This window comes from Paramormyrops kingsleyae, chromosome 13, assembly GCF_048594095.1.
Source record: "Paramormyrops kingsleyae isolate MSU_618 chromosome 13, PKINGS_0.4, whole genome shotgun sequence".
NCBI lineage: Eukaryota > Metazoa > Chordata > Actinopteri > Osteoglossiformes > Mormyridae > Paramormyrops > Paramormyrops kingsleyae.
Window position 1 is genome coordinate 25216764 of NC_132809.1, and position 24320 is coordinate 25241083.

At 46.0% G+C, this 24320-nt stretch overlaps 1 protein-coding gene across 2 annotated transcripts in view; it reads right to left on the reverse strand.

Moving 5' to 3' along the window:
- LOC111858138 (transcription factor Maf-like) overlaps nt 1-23611 on the reverse strand; it is a 75839-nt gene extending 52228 nt beyond the window's left edge. The window contains exons 1-2 of one of the 2 annotated variants that reach the window (XM_023839610.2): nt 22136-23611; nt 14630-14696 (exon numbers count right to left, since the gene is read on the reverse strand). In XM_023839610.2, the coding sequence (XP_023695378.1) occupies nt 14669-14696; nt 22136-23100 (993 nt within the window). In that variant the 5' untranslated portion in view covers nt 23101-23611 and the 3' untranslated portion in view covers nt 14630-14668. The remainder of the gene's footprint in view (nt 1-14629; nt 14697-22135) is intronic. The other variant, XM_023839609.2, reaches the window with a different exon arrangement.
- Nucleotides 23612-24320: the final 709 nt, after the last annotated feature.

The following is a 24320-nucleotide window of genomic DNA, read 5'->3' on the forward strand; positions in this document are numbered from 1 at the left end:
GAACAAAAGGGAAAACCCGCCAAAAACCTTTTACGGAAGCAGAAATATTTACAGATTTTAAAATTAAAAATTTACAGAAATATGTGCAGTTTAACACTTACAATTTACATTTAATGTAGAATAAGGCAACTGAGGATTTTAACCAGCTGTGGACAGCATTATGACTTCGTACCCACAGCCAGGGTGTGGTAGAGTCATCTACCACACCTCACACAGTAGCGGCAAGTGTGCAGAAGGGGTGTGAGGATGTGCGTGCACGTGTGTGTGCACGTGTGTGTGCACTCCGCCAATCCCACAGCTATAGAAACCTCACATTGACATGAGAGCTTCGCACCACAGCGAAAAATATGCAAAGAATAGAGGCAGACTCTCTGAATTATAATTAACTTATTATTTATACTTAGATCTGATAAGCAGTGTAGAGTAGTACCATAGAGAGGTGAGTGGAATGGCACATGGAGAAGGCAGTGAGGGCTCTTGCCCTGCGGGGGGCGCCAAAGAGCCCCCAGACCTTGTGTGATACTGAAGCTGTATCCTTTCTCTGGCACGCAGCCTGATCCACAGTAATTACGCTTTAATCTGCGCCTCACAAATTCTACATTGCTGTCCTTCCTACCAGCTCAGCAGAGAGCCACGTACGAGTTCAGATGGGAAGCGGTGATACAAACACACCTCTCCGAGGACAGAGAGGGTCCGTGGAAAGATTGAGTGTGTCTCACACAGAAGTGACAGACACAGGAAACGTCACTTTGACTGTCATTGGTGAGACAGAGCAGCGATATTACTGTCTGCTGGCGGGGGGACGACACTTCTGCTTCACATGTAACAGTATCACAGGGACAGTCTGAGTAAATATGAAATGAAAAACATATTGCTCTACTTTCACTGTCAGAAAAGCCCGGGAACTGAAGTTTGATGTGTGTGTGCTATCACTGTAACTGTAACGAGCACAGTCATTTTCATTTGGAGCACAGCCTTGACCCTGTGCAGTCTGCGACAGGCTGAGCAGGATATATGTCTGCAAGATGGATGCGTGCATGTTTATCATTTATACATCTGACAGCACCATCGTCAAGATCATGTTACTCTAATGTCACTCCGGCACCCGGGGGTGCGACTCAGGGCCCAGCCAGAGGTGTATCACGCCCCCGGAGCACGGGGGTTAGGGTGCGGGAGTGTCAGGAGCTGGGGTGCCTGATTGTGATCAGTTGATTAGGCAGAGAGGCTGGCAGCATCCCTGATAACCTTACGGCTCAGTCTGACCGCTCCTCCACCACATGAAGTCTATTAAATATCCCCACCCTGTCTCAGAAGCACCAACGCAGCACAAAGGAGGGTGCGTGTGCACACCTGGAGGACACCATCGGTGCTACACAGCTAATCACTAATGCAGCACTACTGCTTTTATATATTATAAATACATCACGTGTGTGCTTGCATTTATTTACCAAAGTAAATAAAAATGCATTTTTAACGCTCAGTATAAATGTTGTGCCCTTTAATGTTCCATTGATTTTTAAAAATTGATGAAATTTGCATTTTGGTCATAAAAGTATGTTAAATACTTGGAAGTGTGCTGGTGCTGCAGTGGGTCCCTGACAGCATGAGAGAAAAGACCAGAAGGACCACGAACCGGGACCGCAACCGCAGACGCTGCCTCATGACACCGTTTTGGTGGTCTGCACACTGTGACCTGTGCAGAGAAACACAAGGGCTCTCATTAGCCAGCAGGGTTTTCCTGGGGGTGCAGAGGTGGACAGGGCCTGTGTGGGCATTAATGCCCTCAGGCAGACACAGCGGGACCCTTCCGGAGGTTACCGCGCTTTGAGCGCAGGGAAGCGGTGCTGTCACCATCGCAGGGGTAACCTTGGCCGTGTCACACAGGCGATGCACAGCTGCAGACTGACTCACCGAGTTAATTAGCCACGTTAAGGTCGCCGCTACGATCCGCCGCCTCGGGTCACACTCTAACGAGAGAGACAGGGCCGTAGGAGACGTCCTGTCTCACAGCAAAAGATGAGGGAGGCAGATCAGCCACGAATTGGGCACTAAATGACTTATGGCGTGACATAAAGGGGCGGTTTTTTAGGTTGGTTAAGCTGAAGATGTTTTGGGATGATGTTCTGACAGGGGGATGCTGTGGTGGACTTCAGGGTGCCGTCTGCGTTGGTGGGTCATGCAGGACTTGCACATTTCTCTTCCTCTCCCTCACACGCACACACACACACACACACACACACACAGACCTCTGGCCCAACAGGCCACACACCAGCCTACTCTCACCTCAAAATCACAGCCAGCTTTGAAATGTGTGTTTTCATGCCTCGATTTGATCTGCGGTCTGACTGAAGTCTATGAGGAGGCCTACCGGTAGAAGCGCCAAGTGCTGCCTCAGATACACCACCCCGCCCCGGCAGGCCTGCCTCTCACCCCCCTCCCACCCATGTAGCTCCTGACAGATCCCAGCTGGCTTATGAGTGTCGAATGTACTTTGATTACCTCCCTACATACCATTACATATGCAGATGGCGTCATTGCTGGAAACAGGAAGTTCAGTACGACACTTCCTGTAAAAGGACAACCTCAAATCCCACATGTTCACTTGAAGCCCCCAACCTCCTGTGGGCACCCCCACTGCACAGAATGCTTTCTACACCCCCCAGCCCCCCCCCCCCCCCCCCACTGTAGCAAGCCCTAAAGGAACTGCTCCCCCCATCTGATTATGTCCTACAACCACACCAGCATCCTCCTCAAAGGGGCTGGGGGGGGGGGGTCAAGTCCTGAAACCACAGGGCTCAGAACAGAGGAGACCGCATGTACGAGTCAGGGAGGGGGGATTTGATTCACATCTCTGACTCGCGGGCCATATGGGCTGTGGTCTGCCGGCCTCTGGGGAGGTTATGCGGTGGTCTCAGCTTTGTGGTGTGTTTTTAATGTGAGGAAACCCAGCTACACCGGCACCATATAACCGCTGTCTCAAAACTCAAGGTCACACTCAGCAGCAGCCAAACACCAAGCTAATACGAAAACCCCAAGTTCTATCACCTATATGTGCACAACACAGAAAAAGAGCTGTCATCAGGTTGGGTATTACTCTGCACAAAGGCCCAGATGCTAACCTCAACCAGCTCCTGTTCCTGACAGAGTCTGACCTCAACCAGCTCCTGTTCCTGACAGAGTCTGACCTCAACCAGCTCCTGTTCCTGACAGAGTCTGACCTCAACCAGCTCCTGTTCCTTACAGAGTCTGACCTCAACCAGCTCCTGTTCCTGACAGAGTCTGACCTCAACCAGCTCCTGTTCCTTACAGAGTCTGACCTCAACCAGCTCCTGTTCCTGACAGAGTCTGACCTCAACCAGCTCCTGTTCCTGACAGAGTCTGACCTCAACCAGCTCCTGTTCCTGACAGAGTCTGACCTCAACCAGCTCCTGTTCCTTACAGAGTCTGACCTCAACCAGCTCCTGTTCCTGACAGAGTCTGACCTCAACCAGCTCCTGTTCCTGACAGAGTCTGACCTCAACCAGCTCCTGTTCCTTACAGAGTCTGACCTCAACCAGCTCCTGTTCCTGACAGAGTCTGACCTCAACCAGCTCCTGTTCCTGACAGAGTCTGACCTCAACCAGCTCCTGTTCCTTACAGAGTCTGACCTCAACCAGCTCCTGTTCCTGACAGAGTCTGACCTCAACCAGCTCCTGTTCCTTACAGAGTCTGACCTCAACCAGCTCCTGTTCCTGACAGAGTCTGACCTCAACCAGCTCCTGTTCCTGACAGAGTCTGACCTCAACCAGCTCCTGTTCCTTACAGAGTCTGACCTCAACCAGCTCCTGTTCCTGACAGAGTCTGACCTCAACCAGCTCCTGTTCCTGACAGAGTCTGACCTCAACCAGCTCCTGTTCCTTACAGAGTCTGACCTCAACCAGCTCCTGTTCCTGACAGAGTCTGACCACAACCAGCTCCTGTTCCTTACAGAGTCTGACCTTAAACAGCTCCTGTTCCTGACAGAGTCTGACCTCAACCAGCTCCTGTTCCTGACAGTCAGACCTCAACCAGCTCCTGTTCCTGACAGAATCTGACCTCCACCAGCTGCTGTTCCTTACAGAGTCTGACCTCTACCAGCTCCTTTTCCCATTAGAGGCAGGTTTCCTCTCCACTCTGGGTGGCACGCATCTTCGTCTGGCAAACACCAAGCAAGCTCTGCTGTTTCCTCAGCAAACTTGAAGCACAGAACAAATTAGCAGGGGCCACAGCTGGAAGGTTTCCTGATACCACTCTGCTGCTGATGCAAAAATAACCGCAGCTCTGTGCTGAATGCACCTGTCATGCCCAGAAGGAAAGCAGGGAGATGGCACTGCGCTTTATACTGTCTAATAATAAAAATAACATTAAGAGCAGGTAATCAAGGCTAGCGACTGCCTGCTAAACTACACTCCACAGGATATGGGTGGGGGGAAGCATTTCTCATTTTAACACTTAAGCCGGATTTTAATGAACTACGTGACTTTATTCTATGTGAAATGCCGCAGGTCACATGACAAGCCTATCACCCCTTTGCAGAAGCAGCCTAATAGGAACTAATCTGTCCTTCAAAGCACAGGGCTTCAGGATCCACTGCACCAGAAATCCAGAGAGAAGACCCTTAAAGAAGAACACCATCCGACACACCAGGAAAAGCGTCACACTAAAGGCGCCCCCAGCTGTAGCCTCACCCCACCCTCTCCATCCCTACATTTTATACCCTGCAGTTTTGACCCTGTCTTTCATGAATCCATTCAGCTGTGAATCACTGCAGGAGCCAGAGACACACTGTACATACTGTGTACACCCTGTAGTTTACACCTTACGTTTTACGCCCTGCAGTTTACACCCTACGTTTTACACCCTGCAGTTTACACCCTGGAGTTTACACCCTACGTTTTACACCCTGCAGTTTACACCCTATGTTTTACACCCTGCAGTTTACACCCTACGTTTTACACCCTGCAGTTTACACCCTACGTTTTACACCCTGCAGTTTACACCCTACGTTTTACACCTTGTAGTTTACACCCTACAGACGGCCTAGTATACGTGTAGCGAGGACATGGAGAGGGAGTGAAGCAGCACTCTCAGTCTCACACACAGACAAACTGTCCCTCTGACATCACACTATATAATCTATGTTAACAGACCCCAAAACAATGGTTAATAAGACAATGTATGTGATAATGAACACCAGCAAACATTTCCCCTGTCATTTATTGGAAGTAGAAATAATAATAACAATAATCATAATTATTATTATTATTACTGTTAAACTGTGCTCTGCTGTTGTTTAAAGTTCAGGACTGTTCATGCCTGTCACACAGCAATACCAACCAATTATCATCGTTTTATTTTTACATTAAATATGAGTCATCATCATAATTTATGATTTGAATCTGCCGTGATTAATATTAGGTAATTTCCCAGTAAAAACATGTCACTGCGATTACTGTACAAAAGGGATGTGTACACTGAGTGAGACACTCAGCCCATGCAAAGCGTTATAATTTATTAGACACAGACATTATTAGCATGAGACTGAATGATGATGCTGACGTTCGGTGACCTCATTCAACTGAGCACTGTATGGAGGTGTGTCCTATATTAATCATCATCATCACAACGCCCCCACATACAGCCCCCTCCCTCCCTCTCACAGATTATACTCTATGGGTCCTGTGGGCACAGTTTCCCCGAAAAGCCCAGCCGGCTGCCAGAGGCCATCCCTGGTACAGCTCCAGCTTCAGCCCTTCTTGGTCCCCCTACTGGGAAATCCCTGAACCAGGAGTCCTTATCATTTCTGAGGGGAACACTGTCAATAAAACCGTAAAATGTCACGTCACACTTTATTCATTTAACAGGCATTTATCTAAAGCGACGAGTCTCAGGCAGCCAGTCTCAGACATCACACATGGCCCCAGGCTGAGGCCCAATCACACCCCCTCCCCAGAGTCAGCTGACCAGGTTCCAGCCCCGCCCACTTCCTGTTCCTGCTGTGGTGGGAGAGGCTCCTCTTAACAAGACTCTGTTGCCCCCCCCCCCCTCATAAAGTTTCACCTCCTGCTGCTTACCTTGAACAAGTCATGCCTGTGTATTTTAGCTGTCCTATAACCTTCGGTAAATAAAGATAAGATTTTATTTACTATTGATCCTGGGGGGGAGGAGAGATGCAGCTTTAACTGTACTGCTGGCTTTAATTAAAAAACTGTAAAACACTGGTTCTGCTCCTTGATTTTTACACCTAATAATAATACTCCCACCTCTGCTTTGAGAAATACTGATACGGATACAAACAGCGTGACAAAGTGTGCCCCCCCCCCCATATCCCCTTCAGGTGTGCAGGCAGATAACTAGGACACGTGCCTAATTGACACTTCATTATTAATTGAGAAAGCTATTTACATTTAACCCTCAACCTCAGACTCATTAACTTGATTTATCAGAGATTTGTGTGTCATATTTCATGATGTCATAGTGTGTCTCTCTTCAAATTGCCTGGAAATTGCAGGAATTACAGGAATTCAGTACAGTTTCGATGACATTTTTCATATATGTTTTTAGATGGTATAACTGGGTATTATTGTGATGCATTGGTCATTTAAGATTATTGACCAGTGTTTTAGTGTATTTATGTTTACAGAGCCTTTACTAGTTAATAAGTCTATCAAATGAGGAAGAGTGTGGTAGCCTCTATACAGACTACCTCTATACCTCTATGCCTTCATCCTTTTCACAGATAAATGTTTATGGGACTTTATGGGATGTTTTTTAAAAATAAAAATGACCAGAATGTTTAAATGCCAGTCAAAAGCTTAAGACTCACGCAAAAACAAAAATAGCATCAAAACCCAGAAGAGGCAGAAGATATCAGTGGACAGAAAGGCGTCGCTTACTTAAAATTTCATATAACACAAGGTCCACTCCTGTTATCTCTCATCTGACATCAAACATGTTCTCCCTTTTAACATGTTTTTCCACCAATGAAATTATACCAAATTACAGTGGTACCTTGCTTTACGAGCATAATTCGTTCCGGAAACATGCTTGTAATCCAAAGCACTCGTATATCAAAGCGAATTTTCCCATTAGAAATTATGGAAACTCATACGATCTGTTCCACAACTGAAAAATATTCATATAAAAATTATTAATACAAAATATAACGTAAAAATACATAAAACAAATTAACCTACGCTTTACCTTTGAAAAGAATCGTGGATGGTGTGAGGGAGACTTGAGAGGAGAAGAGGAGGGTTATTTTGTAGGACGACTTTCACTATAATTAATGGAATCACTGCTATCTGTTGGCTCACTGGAATCTTTTTCTGTTTGTGCGACTTTAACAAGGAACCTATCCAATGACAGCCTCTTTTGCCTCCTTTTCGATTTCGCAAAAATGTGGACATTGCATTGTCATTAAACAGATTCATCGCTCGCACTGCTACGCCCTTATTCAGGTGGTGCTTTTCTACTAAATTTTGACTATACGAGTGAGGCATGCCGACTGAGACCGAGCATGGGAAACGATTACCCACAATTCCGCAGCGTGAGAAAGTGAATAACTATTGGTTCAGTTCTGATGACGTGCTCTCGGCGCCAAAACAAGAAGCGCACGCATGCGCTTCCTGTTTTGAAGCCCAGCACACATAAAAACAAGAAAAACAAGGAGCACATGTGTGCCATATGATTTTTGATGATACTTGGCGTTCGTAAACCAGGACTTGCTCGGTTTCCAAGTAAAAATTTATTAAAAGATCTTTGCTCGTCTTGCGGAACACTCGTAAACCGTGTTACTCGTAATCCAAGGTTCGACTGTATACCCAATTATACCATCTTAAAACACATATTAACAATCATATTGTGTCTGTACAGAATTTGATGCTAATGACTGACTATCCACTGTTAGTGATCATTTAATTCCATATCATTTACTGAAGTGATCCTAAGATGACATTTTACAAGGCTTGGTGTCAGGTCATACCTCCAGGGCTGGGGTTCGAAACTCGCCTCTGCTCGTGGGGGGCATTACAATCAGTCAGACATGTGTCTATAAATTGCCTGCAGTGTATTATGTTGTGTGTGCACTGCGATGGACTGGCAGGCATCCAGTGTGTGTCAACCCCCCTTAACCCTGAGCAGGGGAAACGCACAGCAGCTGAATGGAGATTATGAGAATCACATCAGATTCACATCCATAACATCCAGAGCCGAAATACACCCCAGTGACGTAGCAGTGCTCTATCAGCGATAAACAGACAATTCACCTCTTAGGTTTTCTCCTCAGACAGCTAGTTTTAGAGAAACAGGTAAAAATACAGCGTGCCTTCTTACTTAAATGTTTCCATCGATAAAAAAGCATATCTGCATAAGCAGTTTCCGGAAATATCTGTGCGCGAACCCCTTCACTGCCGTGGTGTGATATTTTTACCCGCAGCAGAAGAGCCGTGTTGTGATCTGTGAGGGATGGCGACACGCCACCCTGCCGCCACTGCTCAGGGCCCCTGTGAGGGCAGGTAGGCGCATGCAGGGCCTGTGTCACGCTAAGCTCCTCACGCACACTGCTGCACACTGCTCTCACTGCGGCGTCTTTCCTGCGCCCGCTTACAGGGGCTCTGCGGGTAGCGGCCGGGCCGGCTGCAGAGAGAGACGCTCAGGCCCCTTTATCCTGAGGAAGGACGAGGAGGAGGTGAAGGGCGTTTAAGCAGGACATGCACTCAGGCTAAGGGGGTCCCATACCGGCTCTCTTTGTCACACACTTGGATTCCAGTGCCCAAATCGCCACGGAGCTGCTGGGCAGTGCTGACACTGCAGAAACACACCCGAATGCCCCCCCCCCCCCCACTCTCGCCTCTCTGTCCCCCTTCCCCCTGCATCTCACATTCTTTTCACATTAATTTAACAGACACTTACATTTTTTTGAGAAAGCGCCATTAGCCAGGTCAGTCCCTGGAGCTGCTGGGGTTAAGGGTCTTGCTCCTGGACCCAGTGGTGACATCATTCTGTCAGCCCCGGGACTCAAACCAGCAACCTTCCGATCATAGGCATGATGTCCTAACCCACTGAGGTACACAGCAACAGACGCCTCGGTCAGCACCCTGGGTGTCAGGGACACAGCAGAGCACATGGACAGAGCTGCAGGGTTATGGATGACTCCGGAATGATGTTGGGTTTGCGCACTACAGTATGTCACCGCTGGCTTTAACGCCACGCTTCCCCACCATTACGTAAATGTTCCTCCTTTATCTGACCCTGTCAGGTGTGTCCTATTGGGGGGGAGAAGCAGACCTTGAGAAAAAATAGGAAAGTCTGAGTCATAAGAAAAAGGAGCGGCCAGGCCTGACAGGGGGGGTCTGACCCCACCCCCCATGGTGGCTGAGGGAGGCCCCTCCCAAATTCCCGATTGTCACACCATGTTTATTACAGGGAGACGTCATTAACTCCAAGTCAGTGTGAACAGGAGCCGAAGTGAGAAGCGCCAATCACCATAGTAAGGAAGAGGCAGCAGGACACGCTGGCAGCCGTCCCACCGCAATCCCACAATGCCCTGCACTCTCCGGGGTACAGAACAGTCAGCAAAACGGAGCGTGCCTCTCAGTTTGCGAGAGCGGCGTCCGGACCGTAATGTCAGCTGAATCTGGGGTTTCTGAGCCAGGAATGAGCGCAAACACAGAAGGACGGGCAAACAAATAATATAACGGGCGTGGAGGTACCGGCGCGAGATGGACGAGAATCGGCGACGGTGACGCACCAGCGGCTTCGCTGTGTCTGCGGGAGAGCTCGGAATTAATGAAAGGCCACAAAAAAAACGACAGCACACCGAAAATTCAGCACTTTCCCGGCAGTGAAGTTATTTATCAAGGTAATAAGCAGTGTGAGGCAGTGAGCCCAGTGCGGAGCAGAGCTACAAGCAGCCTGCATGGGGCGCCGCCTCTCACCTCACAGATGCTGCGGCGCTTACTCACACTGTGCTGACTGCAGCGACACTGGGGAGGGATCGAACCAGCTGCTTTTAACAAGCTCTCTTGTTGGTTATTCATACCAGTTTGCCAGCTTTAATTTTATTTTACATTTAGTAACACACATATTTTGAGAAAGCAGGATCAGCCAGTCCCTGGAAGAACAAGGGTTAAGGCCCTTGCTCCAGGGGCCAGTGATGACATCACTCGGCTGAGTCTGGGATTTGAACTGGCAACCTTCCGATCACAGGGACAGCATCCTAATCCAATGAGCCGCACACACACGGATCCCCATATGCTGAATCAGTGCACAGCAAAGCGTGTGACACTGCTCGTACTGTGCGATACTTAAGTACGCTGCTTAAACATGACAATAATTTCTGCACTTAATGTGTCATCGTTCCGTATCAAGGCAACTGTCCTATTAGCACAGAAGCGGTTCTGCACAGACAGGGGTCCACCTCATCACAGGCCAAACACATCGCGCCCTGTCCTCTGGAAAACACCCTGTGATTCACAGGCCGTTAGCCAGGGCTAAATTTAGCCAGGGCCGGGTTAGCAGGGAGACCCCGCGCTAACAGCTAACTGTTTGTGAGCGAGTACATTAAGGTCGTTTGCAGGCAGTCAGCAAAAGCCATTTAATTACCCAGTGTTGAGGGTTTGAAAAGGCATAAAATGAATCCCTGGGGATATCACATTGGTAACATATATGCCCACGTTGTGGGATCGGCGTGTGTCTTTGAAGCCAAGCCTGTGCAGAGCATTCTGGGTCGTTAGCGTTTTTAGCGGGTAAAGCAGTTTACAGTGGGATTGGCATGTCGTCGTTCACCACGAGGGCTTCACAGCCCTTCCGGAAGCTACAGGAAATATCAGCTCAGTCTGGAAATGAAAGTGGTGTCAGTTGGACGGCGAGATCCTGCAAAGGTGACCCTGTTATTTAAACTAAACCTGTGCCTGCTGGACAGTGTAGAGGTGACCTGTATTCATTCCTTGGATGGATGTATACAGAGTCAGGTGATTTTTACCCAGAATCCCTTACTCGTTGTTTACAGAATAAGGTGATTTTTACCCAGAATCCCTTAGTGGCCATTTACAGAATAAGATGATTTTTACCCAGAATCCCTTAGTGGCAATTTACAGAATGAGATGATTTTTTACGTGGAATCCCTTAATGGATATTTACAGAGTCGGATGATTTTTACCCAGAATCCTTTACTGGTTGTTCACAGAATAAGGTGATTTTTACCCAGAATCCCTTACTGGTTGTTCACAGAATAAGGTGATTTTTACCCAGAATCCCTTACTGGCTGTTTACTGAATATATACCAAAATCAAAATCACACTCTCCCTGAGAACTGAATTCAAATCAAACTTCTTATCTCCCATGCCTCTGTGAAGGAGCAGAGGTGCTCCTGTGATATGGACCTCGACCCCACTCCCCCCACCCCCCTGGGATGATGCCATTCCCGTCATCGTCAGGACGAGTGGATAACACGGCCCTCCTTTCATTCTACACCCAGTGACCACAGATCTATAAGTCTGAGGGAATTCGCAGGATCCTCTCGGGAATTTTGATGGTGGAAAAGCTTGCACTGGGAGCTACTGTGAGGGAGATCACCAGCCCACGCCTGCCAGTTCCCCAGCATGCCTCCCCCACGCACTGCCTCTGCTCTGCAGCTTCTCTCCGCTGCACGTGGTCAGCGAGTTCACACCAGGCTCTCTCTCTTGGACATGTGAGCTACACTCTCGAGATCGCCTGAAAAAAATTAAGTGTTTTTAAAGAAGGCAGGGGTTGCATTGAAAGACTGGGGGTCTTCTCCAGCATATGGACAAGGCCTCCCCCTATGTATTTCTAAACAAGCATCTTAACTGCCCACAGCTAAATGAAACACCCCCGGTGTGTGTTCAGTGTCAGTCTGCGCAGCTCCCCATGGATATAAATCATGAAGGCCTCCCCCTCCGACTGCACCTCCTCTCCTGGGACTCTGCTCATGCAGCGAGTCGAACCCTAACGCAGGTCAAGGGTCCATGGCAACAACTCGCTTGCAGGATCAAAAGGCAGTTATAAAACCTTCAAATGGAGGAAGGGAAAGTGAGTGAGAGAGAGAGAGAGAGAGAGCGAGCGTGGCCTTGCCCTCTCACCACCACACGGTCACGCCTGGGCCTCTGCAGTGGCTATGCAGAGCCAGTGTCACATGCAGAGGCGCATCTGCACCAGCTGTGAGAAACAGCACACACTGGCGAGGGAAGCACCCCCCACCCCTGGCTAACCCAGCAAATCCTGTGGCGTGCGTGTCCATGTCCGTGCGTGTGTGTGTGTCCGTGTGTATGTGTGTCTCTGTGTGTGTGCGTGTATCCGTGTGTATGTGTGTCTTTGTGTGTCCGTGTGTCTCTATGTCTCCGTGTGTGTGTGTGCGTGTGTGGGCATTTGTGTGTACATTTGTGTATACGTGTTTTAAACCTTAAACACTGCATCTCGACACACCTGAAAAGCGAAACGGAGTGTTTAGCACAAAATGCAGCCTTCTATCTACATCACATATTTGTGTCTCTCGATGGGGCCCAAACACGGGGGTCTGCTCCCCCCCCCGACACCGCCCTGGTGTTGGAAGGTGGACGTCCCGACACTGCAGAGGCGCATTGTGTTTCCCCTGGCGGCGCGGGCAGGCTGCTGCTCTCGCTCCTCATTGACCAGGGACCCCAGACTCCAGAAAGCCTTCGATCCCAAAGGGAAAGAAAGGTCTTATTCCCGGTATCCCAGCCCCTCCGCCCCGATCTGATAGCCCGGTCCTGATCCGATAGCCCGCTCTGCACCCCCGCGTACCTTGTCCCAGCCTGTCAGTCACATCCAGCTGGCAGATTGGGTGTCCGTCCCCTTAGAAAGAGAAGTCACGATACTGAAAGCTGACCCAAACGCGCCGCGCTCAAGGACAGCCAGGTGCCGCGGGCCGTCTCACGCTTTCCTCGGTACCTCTCTAGCGACGTGCCTCGACTGTTTGATGCCACTGTGAGCTGCTGTCGGAAGACGGGACCCGCATAAAATCACCGTGCCGACCAAATACCAACATCAAAGATGCAATGGTTCAGCACAGAGGTTCCCTGAAATGGAAATGCTGGGAAGACGAGAAAAACGAGCTTCCTGTTCATTCCCACACGTCGTACGGCACACCAGCTCCTTCCCTTACTGAAGCGTTCACATTCAGGAACCCACTCAATGGTAAACCTGTCATTTTGTCAGTTTATCCTCCGCACTCATTATAAATCATCAATTTCCTTTTTATTAAAGGGCGAGATGGTGCACGATGAAACAACGAACCTCTCCTGCTTTGAATTAATAATAAAAACAACGAATAAAGGCAGCGTTGCCCTAAAAAGGCCTAAAATTAGGCACAGAGTTATTTCCATCCTGCATAATTGCTGATGTGGAGCAGCTGCGGAACTCACAACTGGAACGGGGCATCGGCGAGGGACGGGCCAGCGCCTGAGAGAGGCGTCACAGCGCCGCCCTGCTGGTGGATCCGCGCACACATGGCCAGACCACGCCCATCGCCGCTACATCAGGCAGCTGCAAAGTCATACACCTGTCAGCTGGAGAGCCTCCATCACATGGTGCTGCGTGAGGGACCGGCCATCCCAGAGGGGGCAGCGGGAAAAGAGGGGGAAAAAAAAACTACAGGCATCGAGGAAGAAAACCGAGGAGAATTCCCAAAATTAGCGCAGTGAGGGACAGTGCGGAAATGCTGGCGGGGGGGTGGGCTGTCCGCCCTATATTTAGCTGCACGTCTCTTAGCGCCCCTAAACAGACGAGCTACCGCACCCAGATACCCGGCAGGGGAGGAGAGGGGAGGGCCAGCTAGCTGGGTACAGGCAAGGAGCAGGGCCGCTGCGGTGCTTATGGAGCGAAAGCGGGGCCCGCAGGGACCGAGTGGGGACCCGCATCTCTGCTTACTCGCGCAGCTTCTCAAAGCGACAGCAATAGGTTATGGTGAGAAAGCAAAGCTGTAGAGGCGGCTCTGGCACTGTCAGCCCCTGTAAGAGGTCACATGGGATCCCGACGGGCTCGCTGTTCCAAAGCCAGCAAAAAGAAATGGCAGCAAAATACTCTCCATAGTATTACAATGTAATTTACCCGAAGTATCTCTGCAAGTACTCTCCGTAGTATTACAATGTAATTTACCCGAAGTATCTCTGCAAGTACTCTCCGTAGTATTACAATGTAATTTACCCGAAGTATCTCTGCCGCAGGGCTCCGATATGTCAGTGAAAAGGCACAACACTTACAGTGAATAAGAGACACACACAAACATTTCAGTTCAGGGCAGCCTATCTGCCCTAACACAGTGTCACACACCAATAGAATAATTCATTTAAGTTAATACCAAGCAGGTACACTTAGTCAAGCGGGTGAGCATAATATGTCTGTGTGTAAATTTTTGTTTTTTTATTTTATTTTAAAATACCCAGGATGTATTATTATTATTATTATTAATAATACTAATAATAATACATCCTGCATAAACTATGTTTCACAAAACCTGGACGTTGTGTGTTTGCTCTAATCACTTTTAACAGGAAAAAATTTGAACAAGTGCACTGATAGAAAAGCCATTGATCCCATCGTGTGTTTTTACAGGAGACCGTTGGGGTTTTACCTGAGGGTCCAGGCCAAGGGCACTGGCTGTTATTCTCTGTCACAGATGCAGAAACTTTCTTGAGGACCTGACGTGGTGGATGATAAGAGGCAGAGTGAAACTTACAGAGAGGAAGAGGCAGAGAGACAGAGACACGCCGCTACCTCTGTAATCCATGCCAACGTTAGCTCGATGACAACGGGCGACGCTAACAGGCTAGCTTGCAATAGTCAAGATCCGATGAGGATACAAAATAAAGTGGGTGACACTCAGTATGGGCACATGCATGGACATTGATCACATGACACAATCTCAAACACTGACGACACATAACATTTGTGTTTCTTTGAAATCACAGTCATAAATTATGTAAACCCAGGCCAGTTTGCAGAACAAAAATGCTATGTTAGTCAAACATTTTCTGCATAATAAACGAAAAGTCCAGAAGCTCTTTTTACATGAATTCTGTATATATAAACATATATGTTATACTATAAATACTCTGTGAAGGACCGGCACCCCATCCAGCCGTGAAGCCCAGCATTACACTTCATGTTGTCTGGGATAGGCTCCGCCCCCTCCATTACCCTGAGCAGGTAGGCAGTTAGATCCACACCAGCGAGTAACACATTGACATGTTAACATGCTTATTTAAGGGCCAGAGCAAAGTGTAGCACTGCAAGCTTTGGGGTGTGCAGGAGATACTGGAGCTGCGGGGGAATGCTGAAGCTGGAGATGCTGAAGCTGGAGATGCTGAAGCTCACGCCAGCAGATTTTATTTAATCTCGCTCACTCCGGGTTGTTTAGTGAAATCTTTCTTTAATTTATCCCTCCTCAGAAGTCAACGTGGTGTAAGAGGTACTCTTGCTCTAGAAGGTTCTGCCGTGTGAGGTTCAGCCGGCGTGAGCTGCAGTTTCCGTCACGTACTGTAGTGTCCCACACGGTGCCAACTGCACCCCAAGCTCCAGGTCATACTGGTCAGCAGCAGAAATTCACAGATTATTACTTCCAGCCTCAGTGGTACCAGCCCTCAGTCACACACTATTATTATTACTAATAATAATCATAATAATTATATCTATAGAAACTGAAGCGAGCACATCTTACAGTAATCCTTGACGGTGACCCAGAGTGTGTCAGCGGCACAGTGCATATTAAATGTGCAGCTATCCATTTTACTGCAGTAAAAGTTCTTACTATGGTACGTTCTCACGCGGCAAGAAACCACGGCTCTCTGCGTTTGCGCCTCTTCCACGGTGTAAGTCTGGCTTTAAGTACAGCCTCACAACCTAACGGGCCCAAATGCAGCCGGGCTGCTCAACTACAAACCTCCATCTGCATTTTAATATAGAATTCAGGAGGTGAGTTTTCATTTCCATTTTTAAAATGCGACTAAAAAGAGAAAAAAAACACTAGCCTGTATTTTAAGTATATTTCTAAATTTTTATATACTTGCCTATGGACTATAGAGTCACTCAGACATTAGGGTTTTTGCAATAAATGTGATCCTCCCGGTAAGTGTGTGAAATTTATATTATTATTGTTGTTGTTCTTGTTGTTATCATCCATCCATTTTCCATATCCCAATTCTCCAATACAGGGTTGTGGGGATCCAGAGCCTATCCAGCAAATTACAGGTGCAAGGCAGTGAAGAAGCTAGAATGGGGTGCCAACCCATCACAGGACACACTCACACACCATTCACACGTGCGCACACCTATGGGCCATGTGGCAACTCCAATTAGCCTCAGCACGTTTTTGGACTGTGGGGGGAAACTGGAGTACCCGGGGGAAAAGCCATGATGACACGGGGAGATCTTTGTCTTCCCCCGTATGAGCAGTTGACAAAAGCCGTCTTACTGTTCCATGACTCTATCAGGTCCTTTCAGCCATTTGCTGCTGAAGTGACTCCCCAGGTAAAGGGGAGTGCAGTGTGGCTTCTCAGGCAAATGGAAGATCCTGCGGGTCACCTTGCCCCGGCCGAAGGAGGAGGAAGAGGAGGAGGAAAAGAAGGAGGAGCAGGCGCTGAGGTTGGATGAGGATAAATCACCAGGTGGCTTTAAGGTACAGGTGTAGCAGAGCGGGGGGGGCTCAGCCCAGACCACCACACCACCATTCAGCAACCGTATCATAGCCACAGAAACACAGGAAGCAGCTTAAAACTACAAGCGAGTGTAATAAATCACAACTCAAAACATATCAAACTGTTCATATATACGGTAAATGTAGAGTAAGTATATACTGCACATAGCATATAGTACAGTTTGTAGTACAGTACTAAGGTCATCTTGTAGGATACGAAGGCAAGGCTCTGAATTTGTAAAGTATTATCTGTTAGCCTCTCTGGAATATCAAACACGGTGCTGCACTGTATTTTACATAATGCTTTGGCACATTCTGATATCGGATTCTTAAGGCTTCCTAAAGCATTAGAAACAGGAGGTATACAGTATTAAGACTGATGTCCACCCTAACAAGGTCCTGCTGTCGCTCAGGTCTTTAAATGCTGTGCTATCCCAGTCCATCAAATAGTGTCTGGCTTTGTTCTTCTATTTTTTATTTTCAAAATTTGAATATACAATGTGCATTTAGTATACAATGCATTTAGCACACAATGTGGATTTCTTAAAACTGAGGAGGCAGAATCTGCACTTTTTGTACCACATAAAACTGTGCTGTGATCAGCATTCTGCTCCGTTGTTCCGCTAGCGAATGCCGACAGTGGACGGACCGATGCTCACAGACTTTACAGACAGTATAAATCTTATTTTTTCCCCATTCTCACAATTTCGAGCAATAGTAAGATACAAATCAATGATTTATTCAAATGCGTTCAGCTTCTGAAGGAAAACATATGTCAACTTTATCCTGTACTGCTGATACCAAATTTCAAGGCCATTACCGTGACAGAGGACTGGCTGCACTCACAGCAATTATGACTTTAATTACATTAATTACATATACTGTAATTAATGAACCAACACAATTGAGAAGAGGAAAAACTCACAGCAGTGACAAGTTTTCAGCAGGAAGTGATATGTTCACATATGTTCTTCTGAAAGTGTCTGAATGACTGGAGCGTAGTTGGTACCTTTAGATCCTTATTTGATAACATCGTAATATGAATAATTCAGAATAATTCAGAGCAGCATCTCCTGACTGACTAATAATGAAATTCTGTCAGTGTGGAGAGAGAAAATGAAAGAGAGGAGAGATATCCACTCCTGGTCGTCCAGAACATTTGGTGAAATCTTAGAGATGCTCTGTAGCGTGTTCGGGTGGGGGGGCTATTAATGGTCACTTTCTGAAGAGCCAGCAGTTTACCCTAATGGGGTTTATTTAAGCTGACAGGGGCTTCCCCAATTCCCGCTTATTTTCAGCTTTTTAAGCATTGCTTGAACTCATCTGGAGGCGTTTAGCGCAGGCTGGAGTGTGACTTCACTCGTGCTAAGAGACGGGCGACAGCGGGAAGCAGCAAGCCCAGCGACTGTCTGACTGCCGCAGGACGGACGCCGATCTGGGGTAGAGGCGAGGCGAGGCAGGGGAGACTAGGCAGGGGAGACGCATCCTCACACTGTCCAGATAGCGGTTTATTGCTGGCCAACTGAGGCCAATAGTGAAAAAAACTATTTGTAAGATTTTCTATTATACTAAAGGATTCCTAAGCTCACACATTTTAGTTATACAGCTGGACAGTACAAATCGATATAAACACACCATACACGGCCAAACACAGGCCTTAAGGGACGTGCGACAATCAGTGTGTCCGTTGTCATTCGGAACATCTGAAGGAATCCCACTTTAATCGTTATCTTACAGGGCCCTCTCTATACCGCGGCCTCATGATTACTGCTGTCCAAATCAACCTGACCGTTTGTTAGTATGTTTCTATGGGAGTACTGCTTTGTGTCTGGAAATTAAGTTATTGTCAGACTCTCACAACACCTATTGAAGCTGAATCCAAAGGCATTTATAGTGACTGGGTCGCGTAAGTAAAAATGCCTCATTCCCTGGCTCTGAACAGAAGTTCATTAGTTCATTATTAGTAAGTTAATTTCAGTAATTGTACTATGACTCGGCTCAGTCAGACTTTTCTAAGGGATAAACATGTGGGGGTTAAAATAATGTACATGCTAAAAGGAAAGGCATCTCCGTATTGAGATTCGCTCATGCCATCAAAAAAACATTTCTGCGAATTATCTGAAATTTGGCATCATTATTTTGGCGATTTATATAACAATATTTGTCAATACATACAAAGGAGAGCAAGTATGAATGTATACACACTAAGCCAATGTTAATACGTTGTGCATTTGAAAACAGGTTAAAATATAAATAGCGAACAAATACACTAAATAGTTACTTTTAAAAATAAATCAGGGATGACATTGGCTTGAACCATTCGTTTCTTTTACGTACGTTTGCAATTCTCATCTACTCCCACCGGCACTTAAATCCATTTTTGCGGGGATTCCGCAGGAAAAAAAAAAGTAGTAAACTTAATTTTAGGTTCAGATTAATTCGGCCCCTATTTATACGTTTATTTGTAAGTTTACATGATGATAAATAAGTAAACAGCAACTTAATCACAGCAGTTTTCCAGCCTTATTAAGACCGCGATGACTTGTACAGCATAAGTTTATTTTGGGGGGGGGGGGGGGGGGGGACTGTAATCAAGACCAGCATGCATGGAATTCATATGAATGATAAGAGATACGGACTAAAACATAGACAGTTCAGTACTACAATATTAGAAATCACACGTTTAAACGTACTTACGTCGTTAATTTCAAATTGCAGTTGCGAGAAATAAACTCCCACTGGTTTGCAGTCACGCTTTTCGTTTTGAGTCAAGTTTTAGTCGTCGCAGTTACTTTTAAGTGATATTTCCTGCAGTCCTGCTCTATCTTTCAGTAGATTCGATAACAGATGCCGATCTGTGCAGCCAAAGCCGTTTACAAACAACGGAGGTCATTTCAGCATCCCTAATTTTCCAGTGTATATTATAACAATGCTTAAATGGCCCTACTTATATCTATAACTTAAATTTTTTTTTTATTATATATATATATATATGGATATGTTAGGCTACTTCTGCAAAAATATAAACGTCCAGAGCAGGTTTCTGTAAATTCGGGACAATTTTAATGTAACAGTATTGCGGAGCGCTCCGCATTTCCCGCAAGGTACAAAACCGGTGTCTAACAGCCTAATATAGGCCTACACATATTAATATAAGGCGGATATTTTCTGCAACATAAACTCTATATTGGCTAATTTACTTTTCAGTTATTTCCAATTACTTTAAAAAGGAAATACTTCCATTTAAAGCAAAGATTTATTTACAGCTGTAACTAAAAGGAAAATGCATTACAGAATTGCAGGAACGTCAGCTGCCATTACTTGATTATCCTTGCTGATAGCATTGTTAATCTGTCAGCTGCGTGCACTTAAGCACGTTCTCTACACCTTCTCTTAAAATAAGAACATAAACAATAAATGAAACTGACGACTAGATAAAGCCCAATTTTCAACGCATCATTTATTGCATATGGTTTAATTGTATGAAATGGGAGAACTGACATATGAACATTACATACGGTTAGTAAGTAAAATATTTTTGCACAGCAAAATAGATATAAAAAGAACGTTAACAATTTTCTTTAATTTTATTTTATTGATAAATGATATTTTCCCAAGCAGAGTATCAATCCCTGCATTTTATAAATGTCCAGACATTAGTTCCTATATTAACATAATTGCGTTACTGCCTCGCATCCCGCCACCCAAACAGTCCTGAAATCACATAAAAAAGCAAACTTTCCAGCAATTACATGCATATTTCATTTCAAAGAATTTCTGTATATTAATGTTTTAAGACGTTTCCATTCTGTAATATATGACTGCAGAATGCTCTAGTGCATTTTAGTCCGATTATTAACATTATTAAACTAACTCTGGGTGTCACCGTTGGCTTAAAATGTAACCGGTTCCTTCCGTACACTTTGGTTTAAATGAAGTCAATGGTATAGCAAACTTGATTTGTTATGTTTTGTACTGCATGGGAAAGCTACAAAATAGTTTGGGGTATTTACAAGACGTTGTGTAAGAAAATAATGGTCACTTTCCTTCATAAGCAATTAATTGAAACAACAATAACAACAAAAAAAATAAATTATAATAATAATTAAAAACAAACAATAAAGAAAGAAACAAATTAGTGCACATGCGCCTAATTTTCCAAACATCATTTGAATATCCACCTGTAGCACAATAATGACCGTTTAGGTATATAGATGGAATATCCGTAAAATTATAATTATATAACTCCGTTCAGCTGACAGGAATATGGTTTTGTTAAATAAACAAACCACGGAAACAGTTTACATCCCAGAGTAGGAGTGGCGCGTTTTAGAAACGTTTCAGGTCTATTTCTCTCCTGCATATCCGGAACCAGAATGGCATCTTTAAACGAGATTCATCGGGGATTACGGGGGTCCAACATTGCAAAAATCGTTATCAGGCAAATAATGATGCCATGATAGGGCGCGTTGTCGCTGCTGGTGATAAAGAATCCTACAACGTGATCAGGCAATAAAATAAAGTTTTGGAAGCCATGCCAGTTATCAGATGAAATTCACATTCAAGCACAAAAAAAGAAAATGAAAAGCCCGCATGTCCAGCACACAGGACCATACAATGATATTTAGAATCTGAAAACAGTGCTACATCATGTCATTATGACGCTACTGCCATTTACCTGACAAACACAAAACGTCAGTAATGCGTGGGATGAGCATGGGGTGAAATGGTAGGCTCAGAACAGTCCGTAGAAATTAAAATAAAGTAATAATAATAATAATAAAATCAGAGCATTTACTACTTAAGGTAGTTTCGACAGCCGTCACTTTACATCGCTATTGATATTTAGGCGAACCAGATTACTAAAATAAAAAGTTTTGATTAGACGCACGCACACAAAACACGCGCGCGTCACTATGTATACGTTCACTATATATAGTCAAAGTATTAAAATAAAGTATTTAAAATGAAGTATGGCCTATTTACATTTTCTAAAACTAAACCAACTTTAAAAATACAAAAATAATTAAAAATAAAACAAAAATCTGATATACCTTCATGAACTGCGTATAATACTGAGTACTTAGTGACTAAATACAATAAATATAATACAGCGACTAAGACTAGCACTTACAGTGGAAGTTGGATTACAAAATTCATGGCAGGTTTCAACGAGCAATCTCCAAAATGAAGAACACTGTTTTCGATGACAAATTGGATCTTTCTATTGCAAGCCACCAAAATGTGATATATAAATTGAGTAAACCCTGATTCTCATAGTGAAATAATTATATTAATAATAGAAAAAGAAAGGCTGAAAAAAAAAACAATAACGTAGAACTGGTTTCTTGGTCTATCGAGCCCCAAACAAAAGTTATTCGCGTGGACAACTTTTAGTAAAGGAGCTGTCGCGTTTGATTTGTTTCTGCTTAAGCTGAGACTCACATGAAAAACTCTGGAGACGAAGGGTTGTTGTCACTGCTGGAGCCGTTTTCTCTGAAGCCATTGCTGACAAGCTTCTCGTACTTCTCCTTGTACGCATCCCTCTCCCGGACCAGCCTGGAGATCTCTTGTTTGAGGTGGTCTACTTGCTGAATTAGCTGGGTCTTCTCGCCTTCCAGGACGTGCCTCTGCTGAACCCTCTTGAAGCGGCATGACTGGGCATAGCCTCGGTTTTTGAGGGTCCTCCTTTTCTGCTTTAGCCTGATCACTTCTTCTTTGCTGACCCCGCGTAGCTGCCGATTGAGCTCCCGCACCGACATGGTCACCAGCTGCTCGTCCGAGAACCGGTCGTCCAGATGCATGTGCTGGTGGTTTCCCCCTGAGCTGCCGTTAGATTGAACCCCGGACGCCTGGTGATGACCCCCGGCGTGGTGGTGGTGGTGGTGATGATGAGGAGCTCCGTTCTGGGCTGCAGCAGCCGCAATGACAGCAGACACCACTGCGGCGGCAGAGCCCATCTCTTCTCCGGCCATGGTGCCTCCTGCTCCGGCTGCACCGGCAAACTGCTGCCCTCTAGCATATCCATCGAAGGTCTGAAGCTGGTGAGTGCTGCTGATCAGCGCCTCCACGGCGTCTTCGGGGCTGAAGCCCAAAGCCTCGGGATTCAACTGCTGCTGGTAACCGGTCATCCAGTAGAAATCCTCCAAGTGTGCCTTCTGCTCGCTCCCGGAGCCCGGACTGGGCGCCGAGAAGCTCGGAGAAGGAGGTACCGAACTGCAAGGCGTGCTCATCGGGGTGGAAGACAGGGATCCCCCGGCGATCGGGCGGCTGCACTGGCTGATGCTGCGATCGGGCTCCAGCGGCTCCTTCTTCACTTCAAACTTCATCAGATCGAAGTCATTAACATATTGCATGGCCAGGGGACTGGTGGGCAGGTCGGGGCTGCTCATCGCCAGCTCTGATGCCATCCTCTTGCTGCTGACAGTCCTCCAAAGGGGCTGAAGAGCAGCTGTCAGACTGTTCTGGTTGCAAAGAGTGTGAGCCAGTTTGAATCGCTGTTTATTTTAAAAATGGGCTTTTTCTTTCTGTTTGAAATGCGCAGTTAATGTGAAGGATCAGCCGTCCTTCGCGGAGGCGCTCCCTGCCTCTCTGCGCCCGACAATATCACAGCTTTCACACAGTTAACGGCATTTCACAGCATCGTGTGCGCAACTTCACTGTGCAACCAGATTAAAAAGGAAAAAAACTCAAAACCAAAAGAAAGGCAGTCGTGCAGGGAAGACGCCGCGTGCTGTTGATATTTAAGGGACGGGCAGCGGATGAGTTTAAAAGCATTGCTGAGTTTTATAGGCGCCCTGACGTCAGGCTTTAAATGGGAAAATGACTCGGACTCGTAGCCAATGGGCTCCGCTCGCTCAGAAAACCTATTAACATAAGAATGCCGAAACAAAAAGTTTGATCAAACACGGGGACTGTCACCTGCCTGTCACTGCAAAGGAGCGACATTTTACAGTGACCCTCTGTGCTTAAACACCTCAGATACATATAGGAGGGGTCTTTTTAAATCGCGTATTCGTGTTAAAAATAGTAGTCTATATATGGCATTTCATTGTATTGTCATCAAAAAAGTTAAGGGGATGAATTCATAAAAAAAATAAAAATAAAATACAAAATGCATGACGCCTATTTCATCCCGTTTCGGATGCATTCACATTTTGTTCATTTTAACACACTGTTCTTTTAGTTCTATTACTTTATTTGGGCCGAGACTTTTAAATAAGACAGTTAAAGGCATTCCAAGTTCATCAATATTTAAAAAATTCGCATCATCCTGTATTTTCACATTATACATATATCGTAACAGTCATCGAACACTGATTTTGTCAGTGTAAAATGATTTCTGTGCTATCCTACAGCAAAGAGAGCGCTGTGAATACTGGCTCGTTTCGGTCCTTTGAAAACTCGAGAGCGCCACCTTTTGGTGGAATATGGAGGGAATAGCAATAGGCTCCATGTTCGATATTAGCCCTCTATTTTCTTGAAAAACAAGATGTTATCGCAAGTAATACATGACAGTAATATAATGTATTTCAAATGAAATAATGCGATTTTCCATTCCTCACACTTCCTGGGTTTCGGGTCTGGATTCCCCTCTGTGATGTCACGCTCTCCCTCCAGTTTCCTCCCA